We start from the raw sequence: 27,721 nt of genomic DNA, 5'->3' as shown, positions 1-27,721 counted from the left end.
ACAAATTGATCCCTAGAGTCATTAAATGCTTCCCAGACCTTCTGAAAGAAACTCACTCATTTAACAGAGGGCCACTGTGCTTCTATATCTATCACTCCCTCAGATCCTGTGTCTGTTGTCTTCCATGGATACAAATGTTAATGTACTCTATTTATCACCCTGGGAAATTTGTAACCTTTTTTTTTTTTTTTTGCCTGAAGAAAGAAGGTTCAGAAATGGAAACCGTGATTTAATTCTTTCTCTTGTTAAATGTCTACTCAATTTGTAGATTGTCTTTGTTTTCTTGGGTGAAACAGGAAGAGACAGTAATTTTCAGTGTGAAAATATGAACCTCAAATAAAAAATTTTAATTTGTAAAGGCTTTATTGAATCAGTTCCTTGCAATGAGTTCTGCATCCACTTATTCATTCAATACACATGCAGAAATCTCCCCAGTACCTCAACCTTGTTAGTCACTGGAAATACAAAGATAAACAGGGTTTAGTTGCTGCCCTTAAATAACCCTAAGAATGATGGGGAGACAGATACATATGGACAACATTGGCAGGGAAAGAAGTACTAATACAAAGGAACATATAAGATGTAGCTGCACAGAAGAGGGTCACTAACTTCGCTAGGGGAGATGGAAGGGATGGCTTTCCAGACCGGGTGACATTTGAGCTGGATCTTGGTTGCATTTTCCTGACAAACTGGGAGGCAGCACTGAGAACAGAAGAAATGGCTTTGACAAAAGCATGGAGACATGAAAAAAACATGGCGTGCTTGGGAATTGCAGGAAATCTGTGGCTGGTGTACAGGGGCGGGGAAGAGGAGGTGGAAGACATGATAAGGGCTATGAAAGTGATGTAAAGACAGTTGGGTACCAGGTAATGAAGGACCTTTGGGCTTGATTCCATTTGTAACAGGGATTGGAGGTCTTCAAACAAGCATTGACGTGAACTGGTTTGCATTGTATAATCTCGTAGCTGTTGTAATAGACGGACTAAAGGGTAGGACGGAATTAGAGGCAGGAAAAGCAGTTGGGAGACCTTTGCTAGTTCTGGCAAAGAGACTAAGAGCCAAACTAAAGCAGGTAGTAAGTAGTGAGGATGAAGTTGACGGGAGGGAGAAAAAGGTTATTCAGGAGGCAGCATAGCCAAGACTTGGAAACTATTTGGATGTAGATATACTAGAGAGAGGAAGCGGCAAAGGGCAACTTTGAGGTCAAGCCTAGGCAACTGGCTCTGTCATGATGTTAGTCCAAGATGTACACACAAAAGGTATCACTCTGGCGGTGCAAAGTTGAAACAGGTCCTATGGAGTAGGAGAGACAGAAACTAGACGGCAGGAAGTTGAAAAGTAAATGACAGATTAGGAAGTAGAGATTTGGATAGATTCGTTATTCAGTATGAATAAGGTGTCCTTGGATGTTGTGACAATAATAATGTGTCAGATAAGGCTCTCTGCTATGTGAGCCATTTTCTTTTATGTTTTAAGTTATTTGCTGGTAAGCATTTTTTCTAATTCTGAAATATGCAAAGAAGAACATTTAAGTAAACACCCTCAGGAGATAGGGCAACATGGGTAATTTAGTTAGAAGAGAGGCCTTCTAGAACTATTTTTAACTCAGCCCATCCCTTGTTTCCTCGGGATGTTGGTGAAACATTCAGGTTGTTTATGAGGAGCCTGTGTATAAATACACAGTCATATTTTCCATTCAAAACTGGAGGCTTTACCAGCTTTCCCTCGATGCCATGGCACTGTCATTTGGTTCATATGTTATACTCTATAATCCGGCAAGAGCCTGGGCTGTAATTCCATATGGCTGGCCACCAGCTTCCAGCCCTAAATGACTTTGATGTTGTTCTTCAGGGGGAGCTCCAGGGGGTGCTGCAGGAAGAGATCAGATAAATTGGGAGAAAGGGGCCTCTGCCTCTTAGCCAGAGAGGTAAGAACCAGCAGGAGAGAGGACCAAGTATGACGGTGAAATCCTAGTGACTCAAGTGCTGGTGACGTTTTATGAATTCCGCTCCGTTATATGTGGAAAGATGGTTATGCTAACGAAATTATGCTTTAAATTAGCTGAACATATTCTCAGAAGAAAAATTTTGCTAAAATTATATATTACAGATTTTGTGGTACTCTTGCTCTGCGATTTAACAGTATGTTGTTATTATTTGGCATTTAATGAGCACCAGAAATTGCTTTGTGTATTCTCCACTTGGTTCAGAAACAATGAAATAAATTACCTTCTTAGACTGCCCGGTATTAAAGGATCCTTCTGGTACTGACCACCCATAGACTGATAGGCAGGGGATTTCTGATGAAAGTCTCCTCTGCAGAAAATATGTTTTTCTTTCTCTTCTTTTGACTACTACCCATAAAATCCTCAGTCAGGGACACCCAGGAATCATGCAGTGCCCAAAGTTCTACCCAATATCGCCAGATATAAAGGGGCAGTTTACATAAGTTGATTCTTTTTTTTTTTTTTTTTTTTTTTTTGAGGCGAAGTCTCACTTTGTCTCCCAGACTGGAGTACAGTGGTGCAATCTCGGCTCACTGCAACCTCTGCCTCCCAGATTCAAGTGATTCTCCTGCCTCAGCCTCCCCAGTAGCTGCGATTACAGGTATGTGCCACCACACCTGTTTAATTTTTGTATATTAGTAGAGACAGGGTTTCACCATGTTGGCCAGGCTGGTCTCGAACTCCTGACCTCAAGTGATCCGCCCGCCTCAGCCTCCCAAAGTGCTGGGATTACAGGCATGAGCCACTGTGCCCAGCCTCAGTTGACTTTTGTTCTATTAATATTGCTATGTATTAATAAGTGGCAAATTTCTGATTACTGGCCTTGCTTCTTGGAGATAGTTATCAAAAGAAGACTCCAGGCAGGCCGGGCGCAGTGGCTCATACCTGTAATCCCAGCACTTTGGGAGGCCGAGGCAGGTGGATCATGAAGTCAGGAGATCAAGACGATCCTGGCTAACACGGTGAAACCCCGTCTCTACTAAAAATACAAAAAAATTAGCTGGGCGAGGTGGCGGGCGCCTGTAGTCCCAGCTACTCGGGAGGCTGAGGCAGGAGAATGGCGTGAACCCAGGAGGCGGAGCTTGCAGTGAGCGGAGATCGTGCCACTGCACTCCAGCCTGGGGGACAGAGCGAGACTCCATCTCAAAAAAAAGAAGACCCCAGTCAAACGTTTTCTCTCTTGTTAGTGAAGCCTCCAGCACCTGTCTGGAAAGTCTTGTTCACCTTATAATGGCGGGGGTGGGAGGGGACAGTCATGCTGTGACCAGGAAAGATTTTTGAACAAGCAAAAACATAAATTCCCCAAAGCCATGGATAAACTAGGGGAGGGGGAAATTTACTGCAATCGGGTAATTTTATGTACATATTCTATATCAAAATTACAGCCCATGAAATTTTTACTGGTCCCTCTTCAGACTTATAAAATAAAATGATGCATTTTATAGTTGTAGCAGCAACAGCTAAAGAGGTATTTGAAAACGAGTGCGAGAGCATAGTTTCATTTTTTTAAAAACAAAACATACAAGGAAACAAATCCAACTAACTTGCCTATAGACTAATTCATTTCAGGCATAGCTTAATTTCTTTCAGATTTGAGGCTTATAAACCCTGGCTAATTTGCCTGGTACAATTATCTGTTATTTTGGCAACTGCAAAGTTCAATAATCTTTTAAATAGTTGAAAAGCATCTTAATTCTCACATTTAAACAAGCAGATAAAATACAAATAATAACACTGAATATAAATCCAGGGGTGGGAAAGACACTGTGACTTGGAGATTTAATCTCAAAACCTATTTTGTACCCATTTCACCCATCTGTTTGAGATTTAGGTAAACCTGTCAGAAGCAGTGGGCCTGGGAGTTACTGAGGTCAGTTATACCAGAAACAGAAAAAACGGTTGAAGTACAGTCCTGCAAATGTGCTTTATTTAGGCAGTACTGTGCTGTAACCATTTTGAATGTGAATGGTTTTAGCTGGGGCACTAGTCTCCAGTTCACCATGACATTCCCTATTATCATATGCCTGTCTGCTTGATGAATTTACATCATCGGTCTGGACCCGGGAGACATTTGAGTTTGCAATCTCCAGTAGGTCTTATATGCATATGTATGCCATTGTTTCTGCTCTTTAGAAGGTGTTTACAATCAAAGGAATTCAATCCACAGGTCAGAACCCTTTAGATATGAGCACTCTCTATTCACCAGAAACCATGTTAATGCCCACATTACATGTCCATGATGACCCCATGAGGTAGCTATTGTTATTATCTATCTTCATTTATTGGATGAGGCAACTGAGACTTAAAAGCATAAATTACTTGCCCAAGGTCACACAAGTAAAGATGAACACAGGATTTGGGAATGACAGACGCAGGATTGGAACCCACATTTTCTCTCCATCAAAACATTTAATCACATGACACAGAGCTCCAGACAGGAATTGTTAAAGGTCCTATATCCTGGACCCATAGATTTCCCTCCTTCCTTTTGCAACACTCCTCCAAAGACCACAAGTATCTTTAAGCAGCCTAGACTTCATGATTAAAATGCTCCTTTGTGAATACCCTTGGCTCCCTGACCTTTTCACCTTCCATTACACCCTCTTGGTAAAGTGCAATTGTTCATCTGAGGAAAACACCTATTTTCTTCTCTCTTCCCTAACCGTCAACCTCTCCTTCTTTATTAGATATACCCCTTTGGATATGGACAAAGACCACTGGTACACTGGATTCCTCTAGCTCTCACCTGTGTTTTGCTTCTTCACAATCCTTCACAACCAGGCTTCTGTGAAAAGTAGCCTATCTTGATTGCCTCCACTTCCTAACTTCCCACTTACTCTTCAGCCTCTGGCAACCTAACTTCTGACTCCGCTACTCCACTGAAATCTATATTACTAATGACCTTCTAGTTGCTGGATGAAATGGGTGTTTTTCAGTGCATCGTCTTTACTATTCAACACCGTTGAATACTTTCCTCTCAAAATGTTCTCTTCCCTTGGCTTCCATGGCATAATATTCCCTTTTCTCTCTCAGACCTCTCTGGCTGCTTCCTTCAACTTCTTTTGCAGCCCCTCTTCCACCTCCCACCATCAGTGTTAGGATTTCAACCTCGGTGCTCGTGAGTGACTTGGTCACTTTCTGGAAAAAACTTCATGATGACTCCCAAGCCTATATTTCCACCATAACGCACTCCTAAACCTTATCCAGCTACTTCTGAAGTCCCACAAGCAATTGAAATTTAACATGTCCCCAACTCCTTATTTCCTCCTTTTCCCCACTCCCATCTATTCTGCCTGTCCAGGTGAATACCTGCACCCAATCTTGAGTCATCTCTTCCTTGCTAGGTGAAAAAGCCCTGAAGTCTATATAATAAATACCTGGTTCTCTCTTCTTCTCCATTCCTGATATTGCAGCACCTGTTCATACTCAAATCTTCTTCTGTTTTTTTTTTTTTCTTTTCTTATTGTGGTACAGTTTATATACAGTATAATTCACTCTTTTAAGTGTATAGATAGTTCTATGAGTTTTGACAAATGCATATAGTTATGTTACCACAACCACAATCTAAATATGCAACAGTTCCATCACCCCCCCAAAACTCTCCCGTATTCACCTGCAGTCAACCCCTTTTCCTACCCTCAGCACCTGGAAACCACTGATCTCTTTTCTAGCCTTAGTTTTTCTTTTTCTAGAATGTCATATATATATATATATATAAAATTATATATGACATTATATAGTATATATTATGTAGTCATATATGACATTATATATTATATATTAATTATATATGATATAATTAATTATAATTATATTTATATTATATATTATATTTACATTATATATAATATAATAATATATAATTATATAATATAAGTAATGATTATATATTATATGTAAACTAGATATATAATATATATAATTCCATATATGTATATGGAATTAGAAAGTACGCAACCTTGAGTCTGGTTATCTTTCACTTATAATAAATGTGAGACTTAACCATGTTGTCGTAGGCATCTGTAATTCATTCCTTTTTATAGCATAGATATATCAGTTTGTTTATCTATTTACCAGCTGAAGAACATTTACTTTGTTTCCAGTTTTTGGCAATTGTGAATAAAACCACTGTAAACATTCATGCTTAGGTTTCTATGTGAACATAGTTTTCATTTCACTTGGGTTAATAACTAAGAGTGGGATTGTTGGGCGATATGGAAAGTACATGTATAACTTTATAAGAAATTACAAACCTATTTTCCAAAGTGGCTGGTTCCTCTTGTTTTCTCACCAGTGATGTTTGAAAGTTCTAGATGCTCTTCATCCATGTCAGCACTTAGTATTATCAGTTTTATTTTCTTATTTTTCACCATTCTAAGAGATGTGTAGTGGTATCTCATTGTGGTTTTAATTTCATTTCATTAATGATAAATGATATTGAGCATATTTTTCATGTGCTTATTTGCCATCCATAGATCCTTTTTGGTGAAGTGTTTGTTCAAATCTTTGCACTCTCCCTTCACCTTAAACAAATGAATTATTTGTTTTTCTATTATTAGGTTTTAAGAGTTTGTATATATTCTGGATGCAAGTCCTTTTATCAAGATACGTGTTTTGCAAAAGTTTTCTCCCAATATTTAGTTAGTTTTTTGTTTTCTTAAGAATCTTTAGGCTGGGTGCAGTGGTTCATGGCTGTAATCCCAGCACTTTGGGAGGCTGAGGTGGGTGGATTGCTTGACCTCAGGAGTTCAAGACCAGCCTGGGCAAGATGATGAAACTCTGTCTCTACAAAAAATACAAAAATTAGCTGAGTGTGATGGCGCACGTCTATAAGCCCAGCTACTTGTGGGGCCAAGGCAGGAGAATCACTTGAGCCCAGGAAGTTGAGGCTACAGTGAGCCATGTTCATGCCACTGTACTCCATCCTGGGCGACAGAGCAAGACCTTGTCAAGAAAGAAAGAAAGAAAGGAAGAAAGGAAGGAAGGAAGGAAGGAAGGAAGGAAGGAAGGAAGGAAGGAAGGAAGGAAGGGAAAGAAAGAAAGAAAGAAAGAAAGAAAGAAAGAAAGAAAGAAAGAAAGAAAGAAAGAAAGAGAAAGAAAGAAAGAAAGAAAGAAAGAAAGAAAGAAAGGAAGGAAGGAAGGAAGGAAAGAAGGAAGGAAGAGGGGTGTCTTTAATAAACTTTTTATTTTGTAAAAAATAATACAGAGAGAACTTGTATACCCATCTCCCAGTTTTCCCTAGTGGTAACATCCTGCATAACTATAGTACAATATCAAAATCATGGAATTGACATTGATACAGTCCATCAATCTCATTCAATTTTATTTGACTTTTGCCAATTTTACACGTGCTTATTTGAACGTGTGTGTAATTTGTTCTATGCAATGCTATCATGTGTGTAGATTTCTGTGGCCACCATCACAGTCAAGACACAGAACAGCCCATCACAAGGATTTCTTTTATAACCCTGCACACCTCCCTGTCAACCAGTAATTTCTCTCCATCTCTATAATTTTGTCATTTCACGAATGGTATACAAATAGAACCATACAGTATTTAACTTTTGAGTCTGGCTTCTTTCATGAAACATAATTCCCTGAAAATTCATCCAATTTGTTACACGTATCAACACATCCTTCCTTCTTAATCGCTGAATGGTATTCCAGTTTTTTTAAACCATCAGCTGAAGAACATCTGGGTTTTTCCAGTTTGGGGCTATTACAAATAAAGGTGCTAAAACTATAAACACATATATGCAGGTTTTTGTGTGAACACACGTTTTCATTCATCTGAGATAAATGCCCTAGAGTGCAACTGCTGTGTCTTAGAGTAGTTGCACCCTTAGTTTTGTAACAAACTGTCAAACTATTTTCCAGAGTGTCTGTACCTTTAAACAGTGTATGTTTTACATTATACATTCCTACCAGTAAAGTGCAACTGATTCAGTTTCTCCACATCTTTGCCAGCATCCGGTGTTGCCACTTTTTTTTTTTTTTTCCATTCTGATAGATGAATAGTGACGCCTCATTGTGGTTTTAATTTATATTTTCCACGTGGATAATAATGTTGACTATCTTTTCATGTGCTAACAGTGTTTGAAGAGCTCATCCTTTCTTGCCGTGACCGTTGTGTGGGAAACAGTCCCTTTCATCCAGTTTTATCCTTTTCCAAAACAGAGCTAGCCCTACTTCTAATTCCATCATAGCACAGCTTGTATTCCTTGGTTTTGGTTTCCTGTTGAAAATCTGTCTCCTTGTCACTTGAGAGACCTTGTGAAGGAAAAAAAAAAAAAAAGAAAAATCTGTCTCCTTCTTCAGACTGTGATCTCCAAGTAAGCCGGAACAGTTTTGCAATCTCACCTCACTGCAGCTTCGACCTCCTGGGCTCAAGTTATCCTCCTGCCTCAACCTCCCAGGTGCGCCACCACGCCTGGCTAACTTTTGTATTTTTTATGGAGACGGGATCTCACTATGCTGCCCAGGCTCGTCTCAAATTCCTGGGCTCCAAGCCATGCTCCCACCTCGACTTCCCCAAAACTGCTGGGATTACAAGCCTGAGCCAACCACACCTGGCCCATGTATTTTTTTTTTAAGGCAAGGGCATGGAGAATAAAGTGGGTGAATGAGCGGGGCGGGGCAAAGCATGGTGGTTGTTACCCTTTAACCACGCTGTCCAGGCCCGGTCTGGTGCAAAACCCAGAGCCCAGACACTCGCTCCTGCGCATGCGCGGCGCTCTCCCCTCACCCCCCCTCGCCCACCCCGCCCTAGCCCCGCCCCAGCCCCGCCCCTTAGTAGCTTCCTTTGGGTCGCGACCAATTAGAGGGAGGAGGCGGGATCCTGGCTGCCACAGTGCTCACTGGGTAGTGTCCCTAGCTACTGTTGCTAAGACTGTGGGTCGCCGGAGGTGGTGGGAGTTAGTTTTGGCAACCAGGGCCTGAGAGAGGTCAAGGGTCATTGCAGAGCCAGGGAGGAGATGGTGAAGCAGACGATCCAGATATTCGCAAGGGTGAAGCCCCCTGTCCGGAAGCACCAACAAGGGGTACGGGCTGGAGCCTCCGGGGCGCCGGCGCGGCGGGGCCTCCTGGGCTGGGGTCGGGCGGCACGCGAAGGGGCTGGGCGGAGGTGAGGGGCTTGCTGGCGGGTGCCGAGGCCGCCCAGAATCTCGCACACACTGTCCGAGGAGCCCTGCAGCCGCGAAGACCCTCGCACACTGCTGTCCTGCTGTCAGCGACGCGACCGACAGCTAGGCCACTCCCACCTGGCACGGCGCAGACCCGGCACAGTGCCATATTTTTTGGCACCCGGGCACACGTGTTCACGCGGAGGCAGACTAGTGCACGTTCAGTATGCCTGTATAGCGTGCACTTCAACTACACATAAGCACTTATAGCACCTTTCTGGGAAACTCACGCAGCACCGCACATGCAGATACACTCAAAGGTACGTTTTGGCACTCGGGCAAAACGTGCAAGCAAGAGATGCATGTTTATGTACCTCTGAAATAATACAAATATAGATAGACACAAATGCACAAAGCATACACATATGTAGTACTTTGCACCCAGTGGGGCCTCAGTAACTTGTTGACTCTGTTGTTATTCTCCAACATAAACGTGAACCTTTACATATACTCCTTGTATTAATAGATTTATGTAGATGCTTAAGCATCCCGACCCAAAGAATACGCATGTGTACTTCATTCAGAAACAATTAAATATTTACTAGGTGTTTCCTCTAGTGTGCTAAACTCAAAAAGGTATAAAAAAGGTTAAGACATTGTCCTGACTCTGAGCAATGACACTTTGTATGCTTTTTTTTTTTTTTTTTTTTTTTGATATGGTGTCTTGCTCTGTCACCCAGGCTGGAGTGCAGTGGTGCATCTCGTCTTTGGCTCTCTGCAAGCTCCGCCTCCCGGATTCTCGCCATTCTCCTGCCTCAGCCTCTTGAGTAGCTAGGACTACAGGTGCCCGCCACCACGCCCGGCTAATTTTTTGTATTTTTAGTAGAGACGGGGTTTCACCGTGTTAGCCAGGATGGTCTCTATCTCCTGATCTCATGATCCGCCCGCCTCGGCCTCCCAAAGTGCTGGGATTACAGGCTTGAGCCACCGCACCCAGCACTTTGTATGCTTCTTAAATGTTTCAAAACATCCTCTCTTCTGCCTAGAAGGGAGCATAGTCATTCTTATGTATCTTGAGAAATGGCCACCTGACAGGTGCTTTACCTGCATTATCTCTCACTCTTAAAAGAACCCTGCAAGGTTGGTGTCATTTTCCTCATTTTACAGATTAAGAAACTGAGTTTCAGGATAAGTAATGTGACCAAGGTACCCAGCTGGGGAGTGGCAGAGCTGTAATTTTTTTTTCAATTTTAGAACATTTGTTTTATTTTTTAAAATTTGTTATACTTTTAAGTCCTAGGGTACATGTGCAGAACGTGCAGGTTTGTTACATAGGTATAGATGTGCCATGTTGGTTTGCTGCACCCATCAATCTGTTATCTACTTTAGGTATTTCTCCTAATGTTATCCCTCCCCTAGCCCCTGACCCAGCAACAGGCCCCAGTGTGTGATGTTCCCCTCCCTGTGTGCATGCGTTCTCATTGTTCAACTCCCACTTATGAGTGAGAACATGTGGTGTTTGGTTTTCTGTTCTTATTTTAGTTTGCTGAGAATGATGGTTTCCAGCTTCATCTGTGTCCCTGCAAATGACATCTTTTTTTATGGCTGCATAGTATTCCATAGTGTATATGTGCCACATTACTCTATCATTGATGGACATTTGGGTTGGTTCCATATCTTTGCTATTGTGAACAGCAGAGCTGTAATTTAAATTAAGAATTTTTGATTTCAAAGCTGTCCCCTTTTCAGAAACCTTTTTTGCCCCCCAAAGTGAAAATTTAGGCAAGGGCAATTTGGATCATATTTGTGAATATATGGAGTGAACATATTAACAATGTTGTACTTCTGTTCCATATATATACTGTGTATATGTCTATGTGGAACATCATAGCATCTCATGATTAACCATTTGCCTCATATAATTTATGTATTTAGAACAGGAATAAAACAATGTAGAAAGAACCATGGGTATCTTCCCATTTTCTCTCCTCTAACTAATAATCACTTACATGCATTTCTTTTTAGAGTGCATCATATGTAAAGAGTGTATTATACGTAACATTTCCCCCCAGATTCTTAGCTTAAACTGTTGAGCTTATCTACATGGACTCAGCAGTCAGAGCCGAGGCTGGGATAAGGTCAAGAGACAGGATGGGTAGGGGCGGGGCTCAGGGAAGTGGATGGAGAGTCTTGTATTTAATATTGAACTTTCTTTTCTCTTAAAATGCAGTGTTTGGATATTTTAATGTACCTCATTTTGTATTTCTTTGGTGAGTCTGTAGAGTGGATTGTTTGATCCTCCAGGAAGTAGTTTTAGGTGTCATATTCTTGGTGTCACATTTTTAGGTGTCCCCCCCCCCCACACAAAGAGAATTGGAATGAATAAATATTGAACTAGTATATCACTGTTTTCCCTTAAAAACCCCACATTGTAATGCCGTATCTTCTTTTCCACAAAAGATTGTAGAGTTCTTTCTCTGATTAGAAATGCTTTTTGTAGTATTAAAATGAGAGTGACTCAAAGGTATTTTTTTTCTCTTCATTGTATAGCTTCATTACTTTTATTCTTTTATTAAAGAATAATAGTACTTGTATTACTTTTATTCTTTAAGGCATCATAAAGTAAATTATAATAACAGATTAATAAAAAGGATATATAAAATGAATCTCTGCTAGTTTTAACAGTGGCAATGCTTTTCATTTGTACAGTGCTTTATACATTTCAAAACATTTTCATATTCATCCTTGCATTTGTTCTGCCTTCTAAAAAAAACTTCCTTGTCTCAAATAATATTTTTATGACTAAGGATAGAAAGCCAATATTACACTAAACAAGTGACCTGGTTCTAAGGGACTTTTCTTAAGGCCTCAAAGAGTGTCTTAATTAGAGTAGTGGAGGGTCATTAACTGCAGTTAATATTCTTTTCTGTCTGCTGAGCAGAGAAATATAGAATTTTAAAAAATGGGTGTAACTCCTCACTCTTGTATGTTTCATGTCTTATACACCCCCTTCACTCACCTGTCTGGCTATAAAACTTTTTTTTTAAATGTAGTGCCCAACAGGATATACTTTTTAAATCTCTCTTGTGAAAACCTAGCCAGAAAGCCTTGAACCTGATGCCATTGCATTCTACAAATACTTTATTTTATGTAATGACTTTTCTGCATGAGTTCTTCACATTTTAAATGAGAAGTTTCAATAAAAAATATACTTAGAAAATTATTCAAACTTTCTGGAGATTTAGGTAGGCTTTTACTTGCTTAGGAATATGACTTTTTCCCCATAACCAAGCATCCTGTTTAAGCATGGGTCTTAAACAGGAAGTATTGCCTGTTAGAAAGAATTTTATTTCCTGGTAAAAGACAAGAAGTTGTTTTTTTTTTTTAATCTAATGACTTTTTTTTTTCCAATGGTGCATTACAAAATACTTCCATTTCCATTACATCACTTGATCCCCACAGCAATCTTGTAAAGGAGGTAATTCTGTTTTCCTCATTTTATGTATAAGGAACCTCAATTCTGAAAGTGGTAGCTGGTCACACAGCTGGTAAATTGAGCTCAGTGTTGGACCCAAGTCTTGGGACAACAAATCTTATGCTTTTATTTATTCTACATGACCTCTTTATAGGCTTGACTCTTAATTTTCCTGGCCAATAAATGATGGAGTAGGAAACCAGGAAGAGAATCAGAGAATTTTACAGTCCTAAGGATGTTGGTTAAGACCCTGTATTTCCATATCAGCTTAGAAAGGCTAAAGGATTTCTCCCAGGTCACTTGCTAATTAGTGGCTGAGCTGGAATAAGAACCTTGAAAATGACATCAAATACATGAATTACATGTGTCTTTTGAAGCCACATCTCTCTTATCAAATGCCTGAAAATGTCTCATGGAACCTCAGGCTTCTTTGAACATAACTTGAATTAGAGCATTCTTGGTGAGCTATCTGAGATGGCTCCAAACCTAGTCCTTTTATCTCTGGTATTTTGTAAATGTTCAGAAATGCTTATTGATTGTAGTAAAATGTTAACTCCTGATACATAATACTAAAGCAATACTTAGATAAAATGTTGTTTTCAGGGCTATTAGTTTCTCAATGACAATAATAACAGAGATATTCAAATGTGCATATTTGAATGTTAGATCATTCAAAGATGATCTGACTTTGACACAGCATTAATTTAGGTTTTACTTCTGGTTCAGTTCCATATATTTGTCTGAATCTACACACAGTTCAAAGAGAAAAATTATTCAAATTATATGATATTATGACTTTTTAATCTTAAGACTATAATTTTCATATTGTTACGAGTCATAATAACATGGTCATAGTTCAAGCCATAATTTCACCATTTTATATCCATTTGTTGTCTTCACATTTGCAGATTTATTCCATAGATGAAGATGAAAAATTAATACCTAGCTTGGAAATTATCTTACCACGTGATTTGGCAGATGGGTTTGTGAATAATAAGCGAGAAAGCTACAAATTTAAGTAAGTTTTTCTTTCTCCCTTTTCATTTCCATTTCATTATTGAACTACTGTACTATATTAATATTCATTGTGAAATAATTAGCACCATTTCTTGTGGAAAATGTAATGCAACTCTTTGTCTCACCTAGTAGATTGAACTCAAGTTGTCTTTTCACTGCTGTGCCCAAGGTAAAAAACAATGTGTATTTCTTTTTTTCTTTTTTTTTTTTTGAGACAGAATCTCGCTTTGTCTCCAGGCTTGAGTGCAGTGGTGCGATCTCGGCTTACTGCAACCTCTGCCTCCTGGGTTCAAGCGATTTTCCTGCCTCAGCCTTCTGAGTAGCTGGGATTACGGGCACACGCCACCATGCCTGGCTAATTTTTGTATTGTTGGTAGAGACAGGGTTTCACCATGTTGGCTAGGATGGTCTCGATCTCTTGACTTCGTGATCCACCTGCCTCGGCCTCCCAAAATGCTGGGATTACAGGTGTGAGCCACTGCGCCCAGCCAATAATGTGTATTTCTATATCTGAGATTGTATTCCAAGATTCCAGCCTTTCTTTACTACCTCTGTTTATCTAGTATTTTCCTACTCAACCCACTATGGTTTAGCACTTACAGAAAGTTCCAATGCATGATTAAACTTCACTGAAGGTAAGAACTTACAGTATCATTTGTGTGCTGTGTAGGTAAGCCTTCTTTATAATATACATGATATTTAGACCTCATATGCACATATGTATACTGTATATCTGTGCTGTCCAATATAATAGCCACAAGCCACATGTGGTTCTTTTTTTTTTTTTTTTTTTGAGACGGAGTCTTGCTCTGTCACCCAGGCTGGAGTGCAGTGGCCGGATCTCAGCTCACTACAAACTCCGCCTCCCGGGTTCCCGCCATTCTCCTGCCTCAGCCTCCCGAGTAGCTGGGACTACAGGCGCCGCCACCTCGCCCGGCTAGTTTTTTGTATTTTTTTTTTTATTTTTTTAGTAGAGACGGGGTTTCACTGTGTTAGCCAGGATGGTCTTGATCTCCTGACCTCGTGATCCGCCCGTCTCGGCCTCCCAAAGTGCTGGGATTACAGGCTTGAGCCACCGCGCCCGGCAACACATGTGGTTCTTGAACACTTGAAGTATGTTCAACCCGAATTGAGATGTGCTGTAAAGTATAAAACGTATGAAGGGGCCCGGCACGGTGGCTCATGCCTGTAATCCCAGCACCTTGGGAGGCTGAGGCAGGCAGATCACCTGAGGTCAGGAGCTCGAGACCAGCCTCAACGTGGAGAAACTCTGTCTCTACTAAAAATACAAAATTAGTCAGGCATGGTGGTGCATGCCTGTAATCCCAGCTACTCGGGAGGCTGAGGCAAGAGAATTGCTTGAACCCAGGAGGGAGAGGTTGTGGTGAGCCGAGATCGCTCCATTGCACTCCAGCCTGGGCAACAAGAGCAGAACTCCATCTCAAAAAAAAAAAAAAAAAAAAAAGGATTTTGGAAGACTTAGCCTGAAGAAAAAAGAATGTAAAATATCTCAAGACTTTTTTCATATTGATTATTTACTGAAATTGTAACATTTTGGTACATGAAACTCCCAACTTTGGTTAAAAGTATATTATTAAAATTAATTTCAGCCGTTTCTTTTAGTTTCTTAAAGTTTTATTAATTTTATTTTAAATTTAAAGAAGGGGTCCTGCTCTGTCTCCCAGGCTGGAGGGCAGTGGTGGACTCATAGTTCACTGTGGCCTTGAACTGCTGGGCTCCAGTGATTCTCCCACCTTAGCCTCCTGAATAGCTGGAACTGCAGGCATGCACCACCATGCCCAACTAACCTTTTTGCTTTTTAAAAAATGTGGCTAGTAGAAAATTTTAAATTACATATGCTCTCACGCTGATGAATGCCATTATATTTCTCTTGGGCAGTGCTGAAATATACTGGCTCATTTGAAAAATACCGAACAGCTACCCTTGGATGGTCATCAGTGCCTTTGGTCTGAATATTCCTTTAGTAGCTAGGTCTTGAATTTAGGGATTATAGCTATTTCACATTCTCTTTATTCTCCATTTTCAGATTAATCTATTTCTTTTAATCTCCACTTTTGATTTCTGGAGAAGTTTGAGCCCAAATTAAATCCGTCTTTGATCTCTGGCCCAAACTTTGGTGATGGATTTCTGGATCCTGCTGAAAGAACCCTAATTGTTCTCTTCAATGTATCTTTAGACTGTTTCTCAAAGGCCCTGTTTTGAGACTATTCCTGCCTTTCCCCTTTTGGATAAAACTATCCCAGATTTTTTTGTTGTTGTTCCTCTCTCTTTCTCTTTTTTTAATTTAAAATTCTTTTGTTTTTTTTTGAAACAGAGTCTTGCTCTGTTGCCCAGGCTGGAGTGCCATGGCGCCATCTTGGCTCCCTGCATCCTCCGCCTCCCGGGTTCAAGCAATTCTCCTGCCTCAGCCTCCCAAGTAACTGGGATTACAGGCACCTGCCACCATGCCCAGCTAATTTTTGTATTTTTAGTAGAGACAGGGTTTCGCCAGGTGGACCAGCCTGGTCTTGAACTTCTGATCTCAAGTGATCCACCTGTCTCGGCCTCTCAAAGTGCTGGGATTACAGGCATGAGCCACCGCATCCGGCCTTTTTCTTTTTAAATTCTTATTTGCTTTTTTTGTTGTCTCATAAAGAATTCTCCTTGGTCTTCATAACTCTACTTTTTGTCTTTCATATATAATATACATCTCTCCCTCCACTTCCATCTCATTTTCTTATTGTGTCTTCTTTTACGTAAGTACAAGTAGGGCTCGCTAATTTGTTGTTGCCTAGTGGGGCGGTCCTCACCTTGTCTTTGTGTCTCCCCATTGTCTTTCATTATATCCTTTAAGGAACAGCCCTATAACCTCTGCTTTTCTTCTTCTTTCTTTCTTTTTTGTTTTGTTTTTGAGACAGGGTTTCACTCTGTCACCCAGGCTGGAGTGGAGTAGTACAATCTCATTTCACTGCAGCTCTGACCTTCAGGGCTCAGGTGATTCTCCCACCTCAACCTGTAGTGAGACTACAGGTGTACACCACCACATCTAGCTAATTTTTTTTTTGGTGGAGACTGGGTTTTACCATGTTGCCCAGGCTGGTCTTGAACTCCTGGGCTCAAGCGTTCTGACCCTCCTTGGCCTCCCAAAGTGCTGAGATTACAGGCGTGAGACACCGCGCCCAGCCCCTGCTTTGCTTTTTCTGAAGAGGACATTCTCCCACTGATGTAAGCGTGCTTACATACCTTCACAATTGTGACTTGTTACCAGCTGGCCTAGGCCAAAATCTATTACATAAAACAACAGTTTGCTGAAAGATTTTATTCAGCTTGATTCCATTTTATTGATAAGAACAGTTTACTATGTCTCTATGGACCCTTTCCAAAGTATTCTTTTTTTTTTGAGATGGAGTCTCATTGTATCACCCAGGCTGGAGTGCAGTGGCGCGATCTTGGCTCACTGCAACCTCCGCTTCCTGGGTTCAAGCAATTCTCCTGCCTCAGCCTCCTGAGTCGCTGGGACTACAGGCATGCACACCACACCCAGCTAATGTTGTTTACATTTTTAGTAGAGCCAGGGGTTCACCACCTTGGCCAGGCTGGTCTCGAACTCCTGACCTCAGGTGATCCGCCTGCGTCGGCCTCCCAAAATGTTGGGATTACAGACGTAAGCCACTGCACCCGGCCACAAAGTATTCTTTAAATTACATAGATACAAACAGAGTGAAATTGTTGAAAAAGCACCATTGGCTTATTTTTAAATCTCTGAATTGAAAATACTGGTTTTAATATTCAAAATTAAAAATTAATAAACTATTCAACTTACACATATGTTCAGAGATAAATATTTAAGCATTTTAAAGGCTGTTTTCCCCCAAGAACATTTATTCAACCAATCAATATTTATTGGCTACCCACTGTGAGCTGTTTTAATCACTAGGAATACGGCAGAGAGCACAGCAAAGCTCCTGCGCTTAGGGAGCTTACATTTTAGTGGGAGGAGACAGAGGAGAAGATCAGTAAGCAACATGTACGTCAGAAGGTGCTGCGTGCCATGGAGAAAAGTGTGACAAAGAAGGGGAATGAGGAGTGCTGGGATGACGGGGATGAAGGGGAATGAGGAGTGCTGGGATGAAGGAGAGGAATGGTTGCAACATTTAGTAGGTCAGGGAAGGCGTACAGTAAAGGAACATTTTAGCAAAGACTTGATGGAGGTGAGGAAGCCAGCCATTCAAGTATCTAAGGGATGAGACTTTCAGGCCAAGGGAATAGCAAGAGTGAAATCCCTAATGGGGAGAATGTCCGGCATGTTTGAGAAAATGTGATCTATGTGGCTGGAGTAGGGTAAGCAAGAGGTGGGGGGGAGTAAGCAAGAGGTAGAGGGGAGTAAGCATGAGTAGAGTAAGCATGAGGAGTAGAGTAAGCATGAGGCAGCAGAATGGCCAGATCACATAGAGCCCTATAAGTCATTGTGAAGACTCGAACTTTTCCCCAAAGTGCCATGAGAAGGCAATGGAGGGCTCTGAGCAGAAGAATGAAATTATCTCACTTATGTTTTAGCAGGATCCCTCTTATTGACATGGCTGGAAGTTAGCAGGATCCCTCTTATTGACATGTGGAAAGCAGGCTGGAAGGGGGAAAAGGAGACTAGTTAGGCTATTGCAAGAGAGACCAGGCAAGAAATTATGGTAGCGTGGACCAAGGTGGTAACAGAAATAATTGAATTCTGGATGTATTGTGAAGGTCTCAGCTGACAGTTTGCGGATGGATTGGACATAGAGTGTAGTAGAAACAGAGGAGTCAAGCAGATCCTAATGGTTTTGGACTGAACATTTAGAGGGATAGAGCTGTTTTCTGGGATGAGGAAGAGCACAGGAAGTGCACCATTCTTTAGGGTGGGAAGAAGTCAGCATATGCTGAGTTTGAAATGGAGTTTAGAAAAAGCTTTCTCAAGTTCCTAACAAATGAAAGGACCTCCGAAGAATCAGGAAACTTAAGTTATGTCACAAGGCATATTATTGATGAGCTCTAAGACTCTGAGTAATTACTTTATCTCTGTGGATCTCGACTTCTTCCTCTGTTAATCGTTAGACTGAACGCGTTAAAATCCCTTCTAACTGTGGTTCTGTTGTGCTCTTCAGTAGTTTTCAGAAGACAGCTGATCAAAATGCCTTTTCAGATTACTATGCAACTACATTGTATAAAATGCAATATTTTGGGATGATGACATTTGATGTTTAATATATAATTAATGGTTTATTGTAAACTTGGGTGCTAAAGTCGTTCTCTAAAATGTGTGGGGAAAAGTCAATAAAAAGAGAGATCTGGATTGCTTATGTTTCTACCACCTGTTATTTTAAATAGTGGAGGATGTCATTTTTCCCCAAGGAATTCAATATGCTTTATAGATATTATACTAAAATTACATTTTAGTTTAATTTAAATCTTGTTAGAAGTGACTGGTACATGGTAGGCCCTCAGTATGTGTTTGTGGAATGAATAGATGAATTAGAAATGAAAATGCTATCTCATTACTTTTACACAAGGTACCTTTCAGAAGATATTCTGTGTGTGATTCACTGCCTTCTTTAAAACTTCTGCCATCTCTTTTATTTACATGGTAGTAGATATAATTACTCTTTTTTTAAGGAAATGGGGTAGACAATGGCTAATTGATTCACCCAGTCATCACCCATTTGATAAAATAAGTGAACCAGCCTTATCATAATTCTCCTCAAAACCTGAGAATATGTGCTCAGACCTCATACTACACAGTGCTCTGAAGAGCAATTCAGCAGCTATGTGTTATGTTGACCTCTGTGTTATGTTGGTGTTCATATCTGAAGCTGTGATACGTCTGTAGAGTTCTGAGAAGCAGTCTGGACACAGTAAACAGTAAATATTACTGTCTAAAACACAATCTTCCCTGCTAAATGACATACTAGCCAGAGTACCTTAGATTATCTCTTTGTATCGTTCATTGTTTGCTTCTCTAAAATGGAGGCAAGTCAGCTGTCTCTACTAAACTCTGTCTCTACTAAAAATACAAAAATTAGCCAGGCGTGGTGGCGCGCCTGTAATCCCAGCTACTCGGGAGGCTGAGGCAGGAGAATCGCTTGAACCTGGAAGGCGGAGGTTGCAGTGAGCCAAGATCACGCCACTGCACTCCAGCCGGGGTGACAGAGTGAGACTCCATCTGAAAAAAAAAAAAAAAAAAAAAGATTCTGTGTCTTCTACCCCAAGTGTTCCACTGTGCTTGTAATCCAGTACTAAGCTAAGTCACAGTAGTATTGCAAGAAGAGTGAAACTGACACCATACCTCCACCCCCTGCCCCTAAGCCATTGCCAATCTGATTAAACCTTCTCTTTGCAGGACAGGTCTATCTTAACTTACTTTTTGACTTTTGACTCATGGTCAACAAAATGAAACAAAACCATCCTGAGAATTAAATGGTTGATGCTAGGATACAGCACCAAATTAGTGGAAAAATAAACTTTAGTTCAAAATACTAAAACTAAGTTCAATAGTCATACAATTCACAGTTGCGTTCTTTTCCCCCAGGTCAGACAGCAGAAGTTCCTTGGCTGTTTACATCCTGTTCTTGGATTTCCATTTCATGCAGCTATCTAGTTTTGAATTTCTTGCCAATTGTAGACACTGTCCCTCTTGAGAGCTAAAAAGCAGACAATTTGTTATTTGGTTCAAAGCTGCTGCAGCTTTTCAGAGGGATTTATTGTGCAGATCTTGTCAAAGCAATACTGTTTACCCACCATTTGTATACAGGAGTACAACAGCACAGTGTGGTTGAGACTACAGGGCAAACATTGTGCTAAGTTAGGTAAGCCCAGTGATGTAAATATGGGGTAATTTATAAAGCTTTTAGAAAAACAAGGTTTATTAATCCGGTAGTGTTTGGAGGTGCAGCTTTTAAATAATTACTATTTTTCACATTGCAGATTTCAAAGAATTTTTGATCAGGATGCAAAGCAAGAGACCATTTTTGAAAACATTGCCAAACCAGTTGCTGGGAGGTAGGATTTCCCATATTTTGTTCAGTGGGCTCGTGGCTTTTCACGTTGTCTTCAGTTCTCAGATAACTGTGGTAGTGTGCTTAAGTATATGAATTATATACTTAGGCTGCAGGACATGTAATGATGATAGCATTAATACCTTCTGTTCCTATAACCATTTGTTTTAGATTTAGATTCTGAGTCTCAAAACAAAACAAAATAACACAGTGAGATAGACTAGCTATTGTTACTCCTATTTGTAAAGATATATAAACCGAGGATCACAGAAATGAAGTGACACTACTCAGGGTTGCATGGGTAGCGGTGGCAGAATCCTAGACGATTTTTGGACTGCTAAGTACAGTGTTCTTTCCTCAGTACAGTACAGGTACTTCAAACATACAGTTAGATGGACAAAGGATAGGTATGGGTGGTACCTGGGAGGCTGCCTAATGATGCTGGCCCTGCTCTACCTCAGTGTCATTTCAAAGCTTGGCCCTTTGCTTTAATATATCTAGATAATTCCAGGCTGCTGACTACTAGAACCAAACTCACATGAGAGTACCAAATAAATCAGAGTGCCAATTTATTAATATGTATTGGCAGTCTCCTAGGGACTAAGACACTCAAGCCCTTTGATAAGCACACAGTCCTCTTATAGGGAATCCATTTAGAAAACTACTGCTAATAAGCTTGCTTTCTGATCTGAAATCATTTGGATGATGCTAATAACCTAATGATAATCCCAAGATATATTCATTGTTACAGTTAAATAATGAAAATTATACCTGCTAAATGAACCCAGTTTTCAAGTCTACTCATCAGTACACCCTTTTTAGTGGACATTGCTGGGAACGCAGTGCTACATTTTGTCTCTCAAACTCCTGTTTTATGAATCCTATGCAAACCAAACCCTTCTCTTTTTAATACAGCCTTCCTTCATTAGGTAACCTACAATCAAGTAGGCTTAAACTATTTTAGAATCCGATAACACCTCTTTAGATAAAATTCAAGTCTCCTTGATTAGATGTCAAACATTTCTGAAATTCCCGTCTTTTTAGCAATCATTTGGGTTGTGTCATTTTTCAGATAGCTAGTTTCATGTGTTTTATTTTTACAGTTCCTAACATCATTCAGGAAGGGAACCTTAAGTTTCTTTTTCATGGATGCCTGGGTTTTCCTTCCGCTACAGACTCTCATGTTGAGCCCACTTTCTCCTCCAGCTACTGCCCTTTTCTTCAGCTTTCCTTTACAGAAAATATCTTTGAAATGGCCTACTATATTCACTACTTCAGTTCCTCTCCCAAACCCTGTTCTTATCATGCTTTGGCCTCCACTGCCTCACTGAAATTGTTTTTGTCAAAGTCAACTAGGAATTCTATTTGCTAAATTTAATAATGATCATTTCCCAGTCCTCATGCTATTTGATAGGTCTGCCATTTTGACACAGTCGATCACTCCGTCCTCCGAATACTTTCTTCACTTGTCACACTCTCCTGGTTCTCCGTTCCTTCTCAGTTAACTTAGGCGGTTTTAATTGTATGCGGTGACCATTTCCTCTTGCTGTTCCCTCTGCCTGGAATGCTCTTCCCTCAGAAATCTGCATGGTTTCTCCCTCAGCAACTTGAAATATTTGCTCACAGCGGCTTTCTCAGTAAGGCCTTCCTGTAGTACCTTATTTAAAATTGCACCTCGTTACCCTTCCCTATTTGACTTTATTTATTTTAGCACGTATCACCATCCGACATTTATTTAATTATTATTTTACTTTAAGTTCTAGGGTACATGTGCTCGACGTGCAGGTTTGTTACATAGGTATACGTGTGCCATGTTGGTGTGCTGCACTCATGAACTCATCATTTACATTAAGTATTTCTCCTAATGCTTTTCCTCCCCCTGTCCCCCACCCCACAACAGGCTCTGGGGTGTGATGTTCCCCACCCTGTGTCCAAGTGTTTTCAATGTTCAGTTCCCACCTATGAGTGAGAACACGCGGTATTTGGTTTTCTGTCTTGTGAGACGGGGTTTCACCATCTTGGCCAGGCTCGTCTTGAACTCCTGACCTCGTGATCCACCCACTTTGGCCTCCCAAAGTGCTAGGATGACAGGCGTGAGCCACCATGCCTGGTCCTGACATATTATACCGTTTAATTCTATATTAGTTTTTGTGTCTGTTTGCCTCCACTAAAGCAAAGCTCCATGCAGGCAGGGCTTCGTTTTATCCACTGACGCGACAAACTCCACGATAACAAGATTTCAAAAATGACAGGCAAGAGCACTTTTATCCAAGCAGCTCAAGTTGGCCCTGGTGGGATTTATCTTTTATCAATAAGAAATATTCCTCTTTATCCTTTCTATTACTTTTCTCCTTGTATTCTTTTTTTTTTTCCTGAAATTAGTTTTGCTATTTTTTTTTCTGTCAGCCTTTGTCTTATCTTTCTCCTTCTCCTAGTTCAACTGCCTTGTGACATTTTGTTTTTAAGAATGGGCCTGATAAATAAAATACAGCTGCTTTTGCCTTTTTAGCTAAACCCACAGTTCTTGATCTTGAATTAGTTACGTTAACCAGTTTATCTTTATTATGATCACCGTAATTTGGAGCTATTCCTCGTATGTTATTTTCTTTGTCCTCTTTTTAGTACTGCCTAATTTTTTTTCCTTTCTTGCTTTTTGTTGGTTTGACTGTTGTTGCTGCCTCCATTTTCTTTCTCAAGTTGTGCATTGTACTTCAACAGCTCTAGTTTAAATTCAGATATTTAAACATTTGTATTTTTCTCAACATCAAAAACTTTGTCTCTGTCTCTGTCTCGCTCTCTCTGTCTTCTCTCTAGTCAAGAATGTTAGGATACTTTTACTTTGCCTCTCCTACACCTCTACAACTTTCACTGTGGAGATCAACTGGTATTTATTAACATTTATTTTCATTATCTCAAAGTTATACCTATTTCTTTGTCTATCACTGTTTCTTATATTCGTGTCTAATTCGTAGATTCCTTTTGGTAATCATCCTCTAATAACCTCTTAGAAAAAATTCAGGACTGGGGAACTTTCTGAAGTCTTTCCTTTCCCTTCACAGTTAAATGAGCCCAGGAGCTCAAGACCAGCCTGGGCAACATAGTTAGATTTTTGTCTCTATAAATAATTTTAAAAATCAGCTGGGCGTGGTGGTGCATGCCTATAGTTCCAACTATCGAAGAGGTTCAGGTGGGAGAATCACTTAAGCCCAGCAGGTTGAGGCTGCTCTTCCCGGCCATTTGACTGGGTATAGCGCTCTACGCTAACAGTTCCTTCCTCTCAAAGCTGTGAAGATACTGCTTCATTGTCTCTTTGCAGGGTTGTTGAAAACATGTCCGTGCCAATCTGATTCTTATTTCTTTTTAGACATAACTTTTGTTTTTACTTTCCAGGTGATTCTAGGATTTTTTTCTTTTTTTGTTTTTATGAAATTTGATATTAATGAGTCTAGGTATGGATTTTTTTTCATGTATTCTTATCTCTCAGTCAGCTATTTCAATCTGAAAACTCAAGTTCAAGGGTCATCACATGGACCATTTCTTTGGTAATTAAAAAAAAGTTCTTCCTTTTTTAAAAAGTAATCTCATTTTATTTATTTATGTATTATTTAATTTTTTAATTTTTAGTTTTGGAGACATAGTCTCATTCTGTTGCCCAGGCTGGAGTGCAGCGGCATGATCACAGCTCACTGCAGCCTTGACCTGCTGGACTTAAACAATCCTCCTGCCTCAAGGCCTCTCGAGTAGTTGAAATTACACATGCATGCTACCACACTCGGCTCATTTTTTCAATTTGTTATAGAGATGGGGTCTCAGACTGGTCTCAAACTCCTGGGTTCAGATGATCTTCCTGCCTCAGCCTCCCAAAGTGCTAGGATTCCAGGCATGAGCCACTGTGTCCAGCCAAAAAAAAAAAAAAACAGAAACCATATCTATTCTTTCTGGACCTCACAATCCTATCCTTCAAATATTACAACTTCCCATTCATAGTTCTCCTCTCTTTGCCCTGTGCTTCTGAATTCTGCAAGAATTTGTCAGCACAGACTTCCAGCATGGTAATTTGCTTTTCAGTCACGTGAATTCTTCTTTATCCCTCTAAATTTTTTAATTTTTACTATTTTATTTTTCATTTCTAGGAAATGAAAAAGTCTATTCTTGCTTGTGAATGTGGTATCCTCCCTTTCCCTCTGAAGAGAATGATCTTCTTTTGAAACATTGGGTTTTTTTTTTTTTTTTTTTTTTTTTTCTGTCTTCCTTTTCTTTATGTGCATGTCCTTCTGATGAGTTTGGTGCCTTGCTTTCCTGGTGCAGATTTCCCTCAGATATTGGTGATTCTCAGTGGTGGGCTTATCCCCATCATTTGAGGATGCTGTTGTCTGTTTGAGCACACCGTTTCTGTTCACTGTGGCCTACCCTTGTGTCTATGGGGAAGGGATGGCATGTGCTGAGGGCATGGCATGCTTATTTGCTAGGCGTGAGGCCGTCTTTCCTCCAGGGTGCTAGGAGTCTCTCACTGTCCCTAATCCAAGCTTCTACTCTGCAGAAACATGTACTGCAACAGTGAATAGACAGACGGGGGCAGATTCACATTTTCTTCTCATTCATCTCTGTAGGAGAGGGTTGTTAAGCAAATTGACTTATTTAAGAGCCTGGTGAGGGAATCACTTTTTTCATTGACTTTAAATATACTGTATATAGTATGTTTATATTTTATGCAAGTTTAAATTGTATGACTTTGAAATGGTAAAACATAAAATACTAATAACATAAAGTGTCATTTATGTACAATATTTAAATTAATATATCCCCATACATTGAAAATCAAATTTTTAAGAATTACATAATTTGGCAGGCCTTTGAATGGAGACTGTACCACTTTAGATATTAAACAGAAATGTCTGCTATTCCTAGTGAAGATTAGCCTTCAAGAACACATTTGCAACATACAATGTGACCACTTTAAACAAGCCCTTTAAAGTTATTCTACTGGGTTAACACATTGTAGCTTAATTCTGGTTACTGTATGCAATTAAGGCTAAATAAAACTAATCACATTTCTTTCCAAAATTCTGTAATTCAGGAATCTCACCAATTTAGACATCTTTTCTACTTAGTCCAAACCAGTGATATTATGTGCATGACTATATAGCAGGGGTCCCCAAAGCCCGAGGCCACGCGCCAGTACCAGTCTGTGGCCTGTTAGGAACTGGGTCACACAGTAGAAGATGAGTGGTGGTGGAGGGAGCATTACTGCCTGAGCTCCACCTCCTGTCAGATCAGCTGCGGCTTTAGATTCAGATAGGAGCACAAACCCTATTGTGAACTGTGCATGTGAGCAATCTAGGTTACGCACTCCGTATGAGAATCTAACTATGCCTGATGATCTGAGGTGAAACAGTTTCATACCAAAACCATTCCTCCGATAACACACAATTATTTGGTGGAAAAATTGTCTTCCACGAAACCAGTTCCTGGTGCCAAAAAGAGTGGGGACCAAAGCTGTATAGGATTGCATGTATGAGGAGAAATAGTAAAGCTTGAACTTTGTATCATTGGAAATAAAGTAAAATAATCTTTGTGGTTATTTATTATTTAGTACATTTCCACTAGGAAGTGCTTCATGATGATGCGTCTTCTAATCTCAGATGTCTTTGAAATCTATCTTGGGTTGATTAGTAACGTGTAAAAACTACCTTTTGTCATCTGAATTTTGCTCATTAACTTCTGGGCGAATTTTTTGAATAAATTTCTTTTATGTAAGATTTAAGAGGTCCACAAATGTCTATGTTATTGCAGTATGCAAAAGAGTGTCTTGTTTTATTTGTTTTTTTAATCTGGTGTTATGCTTCTCAAACTGAAGTGCGTCGATCTCTGGAATATGTGGTAGGCTATCAGAGAATACCTGAAGTTTCCAGCAAAAATAGTACATTATCCTTGAGTGACAATTTCATTCAAAGACTTAGGGAGGAAAACTGTGAAGTCTAGACATTTATGAGGTCTTATCACACATCTGCAAGTTTGCAGAATTCCAATTTTCTAGTAGAGCTGATCTGGGTTTTACCTAAAAGCTTGGGGTGTAGGAAATTTACTTTATGTGCAGTGAGTAATTCTGCAAAAATTTGGAAATTCAATGTTTTGTAAGAACATGATGGTTTGACCAAAATGAATAGAATGTGCACTGGCAGGAGGATTGGCTATGCTATGACACAGTCCCTGTAGCTGGTGCTGAACAGCTAAGGCACCTACACTACAATAAGGCCAATGAGGTTGGCTTTTGGAAAGCTATTAGTTATTGTGAGCCACTACTTGTTAACCTTTGATTTCACCAGTGATGAACAATATCAGGAGCTGCCTTTCAATTTATAGTAAGAAGATTTCTCTTTTCCTTCACTCTCTTCTTACTATAAAGAGACAGCTACCCTCTCAGATTTGGAAAAAGATGTGCTTGACTACTTTTGCACATATGCTCTTGCTGGGTGGGAGGCCAAGGCTCGATGCAGGGGATTTTCTCATGGCAGGGGGCAGTACCACACTCTCAGTCGTACCAGGGTCATTGCCCAGCAGGACTTTTACCTGTTGCTCTTTAGGAAACAGGCTTTACTGATAATGCTGTGGGTTGCCTAGCTCGCCCAGTTCTGCTAATCCAGCCAGAGAAGAGATCCTGCTCTTTCAAGACAAGGAGGCCAGAATAGGGAGAAGAAGGCTCACAAAAGAGGCTTAAAAAAAATCTTAGTTATTCACTTCTGTGTACTCGTGGTTTTACCTTTTGTGGCTCAAAATATTTGGCATGAAGTCAAATAATCCAATTCTGGCCCTAGCCTGTGACTAACTCCCTATGTGATTTTGGATCAGACATATCACTTCTGAATCAGTTATCCCTTCTGAGAAAGGGGAGGCTAGTAACACCAAGTTTACAAGCTTGTTTTAAGGATGAAAAGAAACAATGTACTTTACAAGCATCAGTGCCCTATTCAATGTAAGGGATGAAAAAATTAGAGATCTTTAATTTCTTTGCCACTTAAAAAAACATGCCTACTGACCTCTGGTTCCAGACCAAGATACAGTAGACACACTTCTCTCT

At 40.2% G+C, this 27,721-nt stretch overlaps 1 protein-coding gene across 3 annotated transcripts in view; it reads left to right on the top strand.

Annotated features, from left to right (window-relative positions):
* Window positions 1-8,823: 8,823 nt before the first annotated feature.
* KIF6 (kinesin family member 6) overlaps window positions 8,824-27,721 on the top strand; it is a 378,196-nt gene continuing 359,298 nt past the window's right edge. For all 3 annotated transcript variants that reach the window (XM_009205064.3, XM_017957846.2, XM_021937218.2), the window contains exons 1-3: window positions 8,824-9,045; window positions 13,510-13,619; window positions 20,573-20,647. In XM_009205064.3, the coding sequence (XP_009203328.2) occupies window positions 8,980-9,045; window positions 13,510-13,619; window positions 20,573-20,647 (251 nt within the window). In that variant the 5' untranslated portion in view covers window positions 8,824-8,979. The remainder of the gene's footprint in view (window positions 9,046-13,509; window positions 13,620-20,572; window positions 20,648-27,721) is intronic.

This window comes from Papio anubis, chromosome 6 (assembly GCF_008728515.1).
Source record: "Papio anubis isolate 15944 chromosome 6, Panubis1.0, whole genome shotgun sequence".
In the NCBI taxonomy this organism is placed as follows: domain Eukaryota; kingdom Metazoa; phylum Chordata; class Mammalia; order Primates; family Cercopithecidae; genus Papio; species Papio anubis.
The sequence above is the reverse complement of the archived record's forward strand: the minus strand, read 5'-3'. Positions and strand labels throughout refer to the sequence as shown.